The sequence below is a fragment of the Berkeleyomyces rouxiae genome, assembly GCF_048999995.1.
Source record: "Berkeleyomyces rouxiae strain 22BRR77 chromosome Unknown BrBRR77_ptg000002l, whole genome shotgun sequence".
NCBI lineage: Eukaryota > Fungi > Ascomycota > Sordariomycetes > Microascales > Ceratocystidaceae > Berkeleyomyces > Berkeleyomyces rouxiae.
Window position 1 is genome coordinate 2,189,331 of NW_027396492.1, and position 12,367 is coordinate 2,201,697.

General features: G+C 49.5%; 3 protein-coding genes across 3 annotated transcripts; 2 read left to right on the plus strand and 1 right to left on the minus strand.

The window, feature by feature from the left end:
* Positions 1-63: 63 nt before the first annotated feature.
* On the minus strand, positions 64-1,321 carry BROUX77_002147 (uncharacterized protein; the record flags this gene model as incomplete). Its single annotated transcript, XM_073746655.1, has 3 exons — positions 64-900; positions 958-1,076; positions 1,141-1,321. 3 exons carry the CDS (start codon positions 1,319-1,321, stop codon positions 64-66), a joined length of 1,137 nt encoding a protein of 378 aa, XP_073607229.1.
* A 716-nt stretch (positions 1,322-2,037) lies between these two features.
* On the plus strand, positions 2,038-3,926 carry BROUX77_002148 (uncharacterized protein; the record flags this gene model as incomplete). The annotated part of the gene is made up of 2 exons (XM_073746657.1): positions 2,038-2,248; positions 2,359-3,926. The coding sequence occupies 2 exons, from the start codon at positions 2,038-2,040 to the stop codon at positions 3,924-3,926; spliced, it is 1,779 nt and encodes a 592-aa protein (XP_073607230.1).
* A 2,327-nt stretch (positions 3,927-6,253) lies between these two features.
* On the plus strand, positions 6,254-10,766 carry BROUX77_002149 (uncharacterized protein; the record flags this gene model as incomplete). The annotated part of the gene is made up of 2 exons (XM_073746658.1): positions 6,254-10,566; positions 10,637-10,766. The coding sequence occupies 2 exons, from the start codon at positions 6,254-6,256 to the stop codon at positions 10,764-10,766; spliced, it is 4,443 nt and encodes a 1,480-aa protein (XP_073607231.1).
* Between the last annotated feature and the right edge of the window lie 1,601 nt (positions 10,767-12,367).

The window sequence follows — 12,367 nt, forward strand, 5'->3', positions numbered from 1 at the left end:
CTAGTATAACAGTTTATGTTGGAATTGATAATTTACAAGGGCAACTCAAATGCCTCCATCATATTAAGCCAGAGTCTCCTTTAGCTTCTTTTTCTCTTCTAGGACAACAGTAGTGTCTTTGACAACCTCTCCGACCTTGAAAGCAGACTCAGGGACTTTGGAGTCTTGGATTTGCTTAGGTTGAGCCAAGTCAACAGCACTATTTAACTTGCCCTCGGGCGCGTCGGCGATCTCATTAACCTCATTGCGAGTAAGAGAGTCCGCAATACGCACACCGCGGCTAGATAGGAATAGCGTTGAAGGACCTTGGAACTGCAGGAACAGTCTGTCGCCCCAGATAGTGCGGCGCAGTGATGTGCGTACAGAGTGTGCTGCGCGAGTAGCCATGCGGTAGGCCTCGGTATTCTTGATGTCTTGCACGAACTTGAGCGACGACATCCAGCCACTAACTACCGAGGGCACCTGAAGCTTGATGCTAGAACCTTTGAAGCGGAAGGGGAGCGGCGGCGTGGGAGAGACAGAGTATGCTACAACGTGTGAAGGGTGGGCGACGAATTCCTCACCGGCAGCCAGGGTCAATTTGTAAATTTGACCGGGAGAGGAGAGAGCGACGAGACCGCGGCCCGTAAGTAGCGTGCTGCCCCAATGAGCAACAGTCAGGCCTGTCTGCAGGCGCTGGTGAGGAGAAAGAGTATGGCCGGTCCAGGCAAGCAATGCATTGCGTTGGGACACCATCCAGTCGGTGGTGCCATCAAGGTGTAGCACGGAGAATGTGGTTGTCGGGGACTTGGTCGAGATTAAGGCGGTAATGGGGGCGGTTGACGTAATGCGCTGGTAAAGGAAGGGAACACCGAAGAAGGCGCGGGATAGAGGAGACAACATAGATAGAGTAGATTGCGCCTGGTTTGAATATATTAGTGATAGTTAATGCAGATAGAGCTCATTGGTCACACAAACACTGTCTGGTTTTCCGGCCACGGCGACAAGGGTTCCTCTCCGGGTAAACAGCTTTTGGGACGGCGACAGAGACACGGAAAGCATTGAGTACGGCGAGCCAATGACCTCAAATCTAGCATCTACGACAAGAAAAATGAGAATTAGCGGTCTAGCCGAGCTTGCATTGATCTTTTTGAAACATACCAGCACTATCCCGAACTCCGTCGCGAGCACCGAAGGCATCGCCGCTGGCACCGGGCCCGGAACTGGGCGCGGCACTGATTTGGATGGACCGGCATTGGACGCATATGTATTTGGGCGTCGTTTGCCGACTCCACTTCGACGCCTGATGCGCAGTTCTAACAAGAGAGGACCGGCTGCTCATGGGTTCGGCTGGATGAGACCGAAAACGAAATAATGTGAAAGAAGAATCTCGGTGGTAGTCCGGATAATATCCCGAATATAGATATAAGCGTCGGCCGTGGAGATGTGATGTCGGCGAGGAAGCTCTCTTGCTGTCTGAGTTTGCTCCAGTGCTGCAAAAAGCGGGCCCGGAAGCAGGTGTGGCGCTAGGCTTTACTGGATGATAAAAAGCCGGGGGCACTGATGTGGCGTCTCTTCTGGAGCCATCGTGGCGTCCAGAAGGAGGCTCAAAGGGATGCTAAGCACCTTGTCAAACCAAAGTTAAAATCGATGGCGGGAAAAGGCTCCCTTGCATCGGTGTGTTGCTGGGGAAACTGCAGGCTTGTGGCTTTTTCGTCTCAGGAATCCCTGTGAAAACCGTGTCGTGGTTGTATTCTCTTGTTATGCTTTTCCTTTGGTTGAGTTCGGATCAAAGCTCATTTTACACATCGGTGTGCTCGATTTTCTTTTCATGCTTAGCATTGTGCATTACTACCAATTATACCACACGGTCTTTCTATCCGGCAAGTCGAGAAGGACGTGAGCGGTGTCGTCGAAGCTGCACCGGGATACATCACAAGAAGCAGGTTTCCTTTTGCTTCCTTTGTCGCCACTCTTTGTCTGAGGGCGTGACCTGCTCATTGGCGCTTTATGCCTTTGTCCTGAGCATCATCTTGAGTCCATCTCGATATCTTCAATATGCCTATCAGAGTGGTTGCGCGCATACGGCCGGTTTTGGAAACCGACGCAGATTCCGAGATTGTACTATATCCAGTTGGCGTTGACGAGAAGGGCATTGCAAAATCAATCAATGTCCCGTCTCCTAGAGACGAATCGGACGAGCTTAATTTTGCTCTGGACAGCGTTTACGGCTCGCAAGTCTCTCAAGAGGCCTTCTTCAACTCAGAAGGTACTTACTTCTAAATCACGATTGCCACCCTATCTCTCCAGCCCTTAGTTTCGGGTGTCTTCGCCTATAGCCATGTAAAACTAACGCGTAAACTCGTACACTTGTCACAGCCCACGCCGACGCCAAATATCTCTTCCAAGGGAAAGATGTCACATATATCGCCTATGGATCCTCGGGGACGGGCAAAACCCACACCATTCGTGGTGGGTTGAAGCTGGAAGACAGAGGCCTGACTCCCAGGTTGATGAGCAACATCTTCCGCCGTGCCAAAAAGGTAGCCAAGGACTCGGGCGACCAAATATTTGTTAAAATCACGCTATCGTACATTGAAATCTACCAGGACGAGATTTACGATCTCTTCAGCCCCCCGGAGAGCCGATCTTCCCGGGGTTTGCTTCTCGACGACAAAGATAACCGCACGCATATCATCGGACTCTCGGAAAAAGAGTGCGTCTCGCTCAAAGACTTCTCCAAAATATATATCGAAGCCAACAAGAACCGGGCTACTGCTGGGACTAAACTCAACTCTCACAGTAGCCGGAGCCATGCCATATTACGAGTAAAGATTACCCAATCCATTGCCGGAAAGGAACGTATCAGTGTTGCGTCGGCTGTCGATTTGGCAGGCTCAGAAGACAGCAGGAAGGCGGAACTATCCAATGAGGCCCTCGACGAAACTGCATCGGTCAATAAGAGTCTCTTCGCTGTTACTCAATGCATTGATGCGATTACCCGTGGCGAGAAACGAGTTCCTTTCCGGGAATCTAAGCTCACTCGTGTGATGGGCTTGGGACAAAAGCCCAAAACACACATCACCATGATTTTGAACCTAGCGCCAGTCAAAAGCTACCACCTCGATTCCATTAGCAGTTTAAATGTTAGCTCACGAACAAAGCGTATCGAAGCCCGTGAGATCGAGAATGAAATTGTTTTCAAACAGGTCCCTCGAATAAATTCTGGCCTCCACGACCCCAGCCGACAAGCTTTACGCCCTCTTGCCGATGCCCCTCAGCCCAAAAGTCTTGCCCTTGGGAAACCAGGTGTTGCAAGTTCTACTGAGGGCTCAGCACCTCCTGCTCCACCGACCAAGATGTTTATGGTCTTCAAAGACAGCAAACCAGCACCTAAACCCCGCCGTACTCGTACATCTCTCGCCAATGTAACCAATACTACGCCTATGGTACATCGCGTAGGCCGTAGCCCCGGCAAACGCATTTTCGACACCAAATCTCCCACGAAGCATCGCCGGCCTCTTCAGGCACGGCCTACGGCTATTGTACGCCATGATGATGAAGACGATGCGCCATATGAGGACGAGATGCAAGAAGGTATGCGGTACATGGCACAAGCCAAACAACACTGTCCTATGGTTCCGGACAAGCGCGCTGGAAACGTGCGCGCGCGGACGGTTCTTTCTAAAACCCGTGGCGGCTTGGGTGCTAATGCACCTGGTCCTATGAACGGATCAGTTGCCAATAACCTCCGGGATAAGCACAGAAACAAGGGTGGTGAAGACTTAGCTAGTCGTCTTCCAGTGGCCAAGTCATCTGTGGCGCATACGAAACGTGCATCAGGGCAAGCTAACCGACGGGTTGAACGATTGGCTGCACCGTCGGCAGCACTTGGTGTGACTGGAATACAAAAGCCACTTCAGGCCACGGGCATTTTGCGGGCCTGAGAGCGCACAACTAGTGGGTAGTGCGTACTTTGTTTCCAATATGGGTTGAAACTCGTTTTGAAGTACGTACAAGTTATGGCCTACAGTGGTGTGGCGAAATAGTGTGTCTTGGTTTGTGTCGGGGAAATTTGCTCCGGCTATGAAGATTAGTGGAACTTATATAGACGAAGACTATCTTATATGTTGGTGATGATTCACGGGCAAGTGTGTTATGGTCGTTTTCAAGTTTAACATTTCCTCGAATGAGCTTGACATGATGTGGTGGGAGGTGGAACTTTGTTGCATTATATATATCTCTGTGAGCGGCTATTTGAACACATTATTTGTCAATTTCATAAATATCGTCGCATGATACACCAATATCAAGAGTGGTCTTGGCTTATTTTTGCTTCGTCAAGTTACCATCTCACTTGTTGCAACAGCAAGCATGTGTCTCTGGTTTGCCAATGTAACAGTCCTGTGGTCTCCCTTTTTGGCCACCCACGGGCTAGTTGTCTGCAGTATTGTGTCCATGTCGCTACTGGCGAATGGACATGTCACGAGCATGCTGCCATTTAATATGTAAATATGGCCAGTTCCTCATTTTTTCTTCCGAGATGTTGTTGTCTAGACTAGTTCAAGATTGGCGGTCCAGTTTCTTTTTATGTTGGTTACACAGACCAGATGTTCATTGTGGATTCTGTCAAAACCAAGTGCTTGAAAGAGTCTCGCAAAAACAGGGAGATGTAGCAAAACAACCTCATTTTACTATCAACTAACTATCTTGAATGGGTGTCTCCATCACTCTGTACTCGCTTTATTTTGGTGCTTGCATAGAAGTACATACATGGTGAATGGCCCCAGATCATTGTATGTAAAAAACGGCAGATGGCCATTTCAATGAAGACCCTACCTGGCCCAACCTTTCACATAGCATAGACTTGGAGTTGGCTTTCTTGTAGGAGATGTCGCACCGCACATAGACATTAGTTTCTGATGCAATTCTGGCTGTTGTGTTATCATAATGAACAGTGGATTTATTCTGCGGCGTTACTGGAAGAGACTTAGCCAATGTGGAAGTTGGCCAAGCCTGGGTACACCACGGGGAATGTAAGGGGGTTGGCACAGCTGCATCTAAGCCACGAGATGAAAGATTGACACATTTTTTGGGTTCAATAGCTGAAGCATATGTAGCAGTAGACCTGGGAACTTATCGAGATAGTTACGTAGATTAGCTAGTTAGTACTTCAAAGCAGAAAACCTTTTCTACTGTCACTTCTACCACATCGTGGAAACGACGATGCAAAAGTGGAGCGCCTTTCTCAATGCTCATTGGCCAGGCCAACTGCGGCTAAGCGCGAAGTTGGGTTTGTCTTTAGCAAAGTTTACGGTCCGACTTTGACTTGTCAACTCCCCCTTTAGATTTTTGTGACCAGCCTCTTTTTCTTATTGTCCATCTTCGTCGCTCCGGTCTCATCGCAGCTTCTCACGGCCGCTAAATCCATAGGACTGGATCCTTCGTTGGCCCCAGCTCAAGAGATATTTGCTTTTTGGTGGAATTGGCCTCTTGTCCCTTACGCAAAAGACTCCATCACCTCCCCGGCACATCTGGCTGCTTACTCGCCCTTCGCTTGGCTTGGACCCTGCCCCTGTTCCTCGAGAATCGGCTGCTTTGTACACAGGTACAGTACACTTTATGAATATCCAGGTTTTTGGCCTATTCCGCTCATTTTACACTGTTTCATACACCAAGTCTTTGACCGCTCCCAGCCAAGCCCAAGCCAGCGCCAGAGCCCGTATATCAAGCAGCCCTCGTCATTTGTCTGCCCATTCCACCCGGCACACATCATCTTCTTATTCTTTGCCTGATATCTGTTATCTCCCTGCGCGCATCGCGGTACTCCTCTCTTCGCTTCCATACTTGCAAAAGTATACATCGCCTTTTGCTGCGCTATTTCTTCCGCGCCCTGCTTGTCAAGAGTGTTTGGGTTTGTCGCCATCCTCCCCCCAACTGTGCGGTAGTCTACAAAGTTGATCCTGTTTTTTTTTTTTTTTTTGCGCGGCCGACTTGTTTCAGTGACATCAATCATTCTCGTTTTTGACTTCCTCGAGAACCCCGGTTGGCACTCCTCGACTTGTAAATTTGTTCCTCCCACCAACCTCACTTATTCGAACGCTACTGCACTTGCTGCTACAACTACAACAGCCTTTTCTTGCTCCTTTTTCCGTATATCCGCCCGTCTTTCTTAACCGCCGACCGCTCATGACCGCGTAAGATACCGATCGTCTTTGTGATATCTCACCCCTCAGGCCCTCGGCTTTGTGCATCGTGATATCTTTCCCCCGCCATGTATCAAGGAGGCCAACGTCATGCGTCGGGAAACGACTCATCCCGTACATACCAAGTACCTCCACCTCCGCCAATCTCGCCGCCCACCATGAACAACCAGGCCTCCGGAATGCATATCCCACCGCCGCCGCCCAGATACCCCAATGGCTCTCAGGCAAATGGCATAATGATCCCACCACCGCCATCTGGACCTCCTCCTGGGTCTAATATGGCTGCACAGAACACCAACTGGGCTGCTTACATGAACCGAGGAAATACCCATGCGCCGATCCAAGCCTACAACCCCCGACTCCATGCTCAAATGACGTCGAATCTTAGTGGAACGGGAACCATGAATTCGACCATCAGCTCCATGACAAGCTCTTCGTTGGCCTCAAATGTCATGCTTGGATCTGTCCCTCCGCCGCCGCCGATGGCCGTGAGTCCTCCCGCGAGCGAACTCACCATGTCAGCCACATACATACCCAACGGCGAAACCACATTTGGAGTTGGCATCCCCGGCCTTACCGAGTCAGACTTTTACAACAGTAGCAACAGCTTCACCAGCCCACCTGCGCCCCCATCTTCGACCATATCCTTATCTAATCAAACCGACACAATCGGGACGGACCGCTCTTACTCAAACACCTTAGGGGCAAGGGTTAGCACCTCAAGTTCAACCTCAACGCCCACCAATGCACTGATAATCCCCCCGGAAATGATTGCATACTGGAGCATCGAGCGTGTGCTAGCATGGCTTCAGTCCAATGGGTTTTCAAAAGAGTGGCAAGTCACTTTTGCCTCTTTGAACCTCCACGGTGTTCAGTTTCTGGAATTAGGAAGCCGGCATGTTGGAAGAGGCAACTTTGGCTTGATGCACCAGCAGGTCTATCCCCAGTTAGCCACAATTTGCCAGGATCTTGGAACCCCATGGGATCAAAGCCACGAGAGAGACGAAGGGAAGCGGATGCGTCGACTAATTCGCAACATCCTAACTAAGAGATCACTTGACAACACCAAGTCTGCAATTCCCCCTCATACGAAAAAAGAATCTGGAATCATTGCAGTCGATGGTGAATCTCCAAATACGCCTCTGAATGCTCCAGGGCCCAGCTTTAGTAGCCGTCAAGGACAATCACGTTCTGCCCCTAAAAGTATCGATGTTGAAAGTACACGGCGATCGGCAAACACTGACATCGTGAGTGCTCAAGTCGACAGCCCAGTTTCGTATCCTGTCTCTGCTGGGGGTGTTGCTTCTGCGTCTCCTCATACCGGTAACTTTGGCCACCGAAGCCGCAAGAGCACAGACTCGATTAGTTCCAATGCCGCTATTTATGGAAGCGGTGTTCCTCTTGAAGCTACTCGTATGCTTCTCAATGATGTTCGCGCAAGCAGAAGACACGGCCACGATTCCAGCCGTCTATCACCCTCAGAGTCTGAGCCTTTGTCAGCTCGTGACAACAAGAGCCTACTCAGTTTCTTTGGAAGAAAAAAGAAACACGCCCGAGAGGATGGAGAAGACACGGACTCTCCTACTTCGCCAGCCACCAGCTACAAAGTTGGTGGTTCTCGATCACATGGAAGCGAACAGTCATTAGACATGACAAAGATCCGCTCAGGAAGCTACTCTCGTCTCTATGTTCTAATCACAAAGGACGGCTGGAACTACCGTATGTGTGACGTCAGTGACTATGATACTCCATCCGAGTTGAAACAAATCATATGCAACAATCTCGGGATCGTATCTCCAGAAAACATCAAAATCTATGTTACTGAACTTGGCAAAGCAGACCATGACGAAGCCTTGGATGACGCAAAACTCTTGTCTGTCAAGCGCACTCGGGCTGATAGCTTCGGAACTTTGAAACTACTAATTCGATTTGATGCTGGCAGCTCGTCTAGAAACTACCACCTTCCAGGACTTACAGTTGATGAGGAGCTTTACGCTGAAAACAATGGTGCTAGTATTCGGTCTGGAACTCACGACTCTGAATCCTCTGAATACCGTGATGCCGTGGAACGTAAACAGAGAGAATACCTGGCACGTAGGCAACAAGCAAACCGTAAAATCGACGATAGTGTGCAAATCATTGGCCGCAATGTTGACTTCGACCAACCCCGCCTTTCACCTTACGACGATAAAAAGCCCGACCACGGATTCGACGATAGAAAGCCTATTCCTGTTAGGAGCGCCCCTGCCCTGCCTACAAACCCATCGGCGACTCTCATCAAGGTCAACTCCTTGAAAAAGAAGCCGGCACACAAAGCCCGTCCGTCCTTTGGTACCCTCGATGATGTACCAGAACGGCCAGGAACAAGCAATGGTATATCCCACCGACGTGCATTCTCTTCCCACTCCCCTTCCGCAAGTTCCGTTGTGGGATCTGTCATCACTGGTCTCTGCATGAGCCTGGCTTCCATGACTGGCCCCAATGGTATCCGTTCAAACACTAACGGCTCACCAGTCTCGCCATCTTTCGCTTCCCGCCCTTCATCTTCTGGATCTAGATCGTTTCAAACCCCTATCTCAGGCCCCCCGAAGGCACCCGGCCCTGATCTGGACTTTGTCGGAAACGATGTTTCATTCGCCCCCGCTACACCCGCTCCTGCCGGCTCCGCTGAAAACTCGGACGACGATTCTGATGATGGCCTTTTTGCTGTTCCTATTGCTGCCCGCAAAAAGGCTGCTGCTGCTGCTGCTCCTAGGCGGTCCACTGGTGACTCTGGTGTCAAAAAGCCTAGTTTGCATGTGGATGTTGAAGGGTCATCTCGTGCCAGAAAGGGTCTCTCAGTTTCGTTCATTTCACCTCCAGGATTTGACAGCCCAAGTGATTCGATCAAGTCATCTGAGTTGGATGAGTCTACCCATGGCTCTAGCTCGAGACGGACCCCAGGCACACCAATGTCTGACTCGACTTGGGAGTTTGATGATAGCAAGTTGAGCAGGAGAAAGTCATTTGTTGACAAGGGAGTGTGGGCCAATCGTCCTCCAACCGATGCACTGCTCAACAACCTGGATGACTTCTTCCCTAACCTTGACCTTGATGCGCCTCTTGTCGAAGACAATGAATCCAAGAACGGAGTTATGCCTTCGCCTATCTCTGAAGGGGATGAAAACAGTACTTCTTCATTAGCATCTGCATCTGTCCCAACCTCTCCGCCTGTATCGCCCAAAACACGTGATGCTGATCCACCTCTTACACCCACTGACTCACTTTCGCTTATATCGGACAAGAGTTCTCGGTACAATGAAGATGACACTCTTGGCTCAGATGAATCTACGCTCAAAGCTAGCAATATGAACCGAAACTCATACCAATCTATCGCGCATCGCAGCATCAGCCGTGCCAATGGCCTTGCTCGGCTCAAATCTATACGCCAGGTCGCTCGTGATACACATGAGGCTCAAAAGCGATACACCACTGTTGCACAGGCTGCCCCTGACCGGGCGACTACTCTGTTGCGCCGCAAAAGCACCAAGATGTTCAATGCCAACATTGTACAAATAAAACCTGAACGGGATAGTATTTTGTTTCCCACAGTTCCTCAGGACACACTCCCCAAACGACAGACTACCTTTCGTTGGTTCAAGGGTCAGCTCATTGGAAAGGGATCCTTTGGTCGTGTGTACATTGGCATGAATGCCACTACTGGTGAATTCTTGGCTGTTAAGGAGGTAGATGTCAACCCCAAGGCAGCTGCTGGAGACAAGAACAAGATCCGCGAAATGGTTGCTGGCTTCGATTCTGAAATCGACACTATGCAGCATTTGGATCACGTTAACATTGTGCAGTACCTGGGATGTGAGCGCAAAGAGACCAGCATCAGCATCTTCCTCGAGTACATTCCCGGTGGTAGTGTTGGTTCATGCCTAAAGAAGCACGGTCGCTTTGAGGAGCCCCTTGTTAGCTCTTTAACGCGGCAAACGCTTTCTGGGCTGGCATATCTGCATCGTGAGGGTATCCTACATCGTGATCTTAAGGCCGATAACATACTTCTTGATCTTGATGGTACGTGCAAGATTTCTGATTTTGGCATCAGCAAGAAAACCGACAACATCTATGGCAACGACAAGAGCAACTCCATGCAGGGGTCTGTTTTCTGGATGGCACCCGAAGTAATTAAGCCTGAAGGCAAGGGATACAGCGCCAAGGTCGACATTTGGTCCCTTGGATGTGTAGTTCTGGAAATGTTTGCCGGTAAGAGACCGTGGGGCAGCGAGGAGGCAGTCGGCGCCATCTACAAACTGGCCAACGGCGAGACCCCTCCAATCCCGGAGGACATCACTCCAAGTCCTGTTGCACTCGCGTTTATGCTCGACTGCTTCCAAGTGTAAGTTTGTTCTACTAATTGGCCCTGTCATTCCATGGCAAACAAGGATCTGAGTCTGACATGTCTTTAGGAACCCTTATGATCGCCCGACTGCGGAAAAGCTGCTTGCCGAGCACCCATTTTGCGAGTCAGATCCCGACTTTTTGTTTGAGGGTACAGAGATTTACGAAAAGATCAAGCCGGGGAGTCAAACTGGGTGAAATGTGATGGTATACGATATGTCACGAATTTAGGTTAACTATGGTAGTAGTGTAGATGATTTGCGTTGATTGAGTGGATCTTTCTGATGCGTAATGTGCCTGGACTTGCATGTTTTTGCGTAGTTATGCCATCCGTAATTACGTAGTTGGCTGTTCGTTTCCAACATCACCAAGAGGAATACCGCAAGATTGTGGTGCTGCAGGCGAGTGCTGTCGGTGATAAGCGTACAAACTTTGAAGGGGTGGGCGAGAGACACTCGCGCCACGCCCCACTTGCGTTGGCTTCCAGTTTCCCCTCGCCATCTGCGAGCCTTTTTTCGCGGCTTCAAAAAAGAGGTTTTGTCCATCTTTTGACTCCTCTTCTCACTAGCCTCAACAAGCCATCTTGGCCTCCTGTTTCTCGTTTTTGTCCTTCTGCAAGACCATGCGGCCACCTTGATCAATTGTAAGGACGCTTCCTGGCTTGAGTGGCTTATTCTCTGAAGCCTGCCGTAGTTGTGCAGCTCTGCCGGCTTTCTTTGTGCGGCTGCGGTCTCCTTGTGCATGGAGTAGCTCAGTAGATACAATGGGAGATTCGTGGATAAATCGTCTGGTATCATATCCAGGGTCATCGCCAACACCGTTAAAGCCGATGGCCTCTCCTTCAGAGCGTAGTTTGCAGCATCTGAAGTAACTCTAGCTGCACGAAAAAACTGGCATTATGAAGCAAATTGATCTAGTTTCATAATTTAATCTTTTATTCTGATCTTACCTAGGTCATTCGTGATGAAATTCCAGTTCAACGCCCAATTCCTTGGTTTCGTCGTCTCAATGTACTGCGAGATGCTTCAAGTTTGCGGACAACCTGGGATATTTTAGCATCCGGATTTTCTCCCCTATACTAAATAGCCCTCTGCAAACAGTCCTGAAGTTCAGCCTTATCCTTACGACGCGTTGTTGTTGATATATTTACGAATATCTTCGATTTCAATGAAAATGGAGCATGTTTGTGAACCTAGGGTGGTGGAAGGAAACTGGAGCCAAAATAGGTGGGGCATGGCAAGAGTATTTAATGTAGAGAAATGGGTCTTGGTCTCATGAGTATATGTACTTGTTGTGGTGTAATCCTAACCCTAACATCAACACCGGACTCCACCCCTCATCCCCCTCATAAATACCAGTAGATAGCACAACTTACCTCAGTATTTATGAATAAAACCCTCAGTTCGATTCACAGTACTACATAGCTGTGGCTCTATGGACTGATGCGGAAAACCACGATCTTGAGCTTGCACCGCGCTTTCTTCTATCACTAAACCAAAATGAAGAGGTCAGCACAGAGCAAAATGCATGCAGTGATGAAAAGTAAGCGTCAGTGCTCGTCGCACATATCTGCACGCATGTGTAACAAGTGGAGACATAGTTTACATGAATGTGCCACTCTGTAACTATGCACATACACTAAAGTCAAGCACATAGAGAATAAGCAACGGAGCACAGGGCCTACACTACACCGTCTTCTTGGCCAAATGCGAGATGCACATGCGAGATGGAGGCTTGTATCCAAAGTAGCCCACACGAGGGGGGGAGAAAACCCGTCAACCATGCATTGTAGACAGACG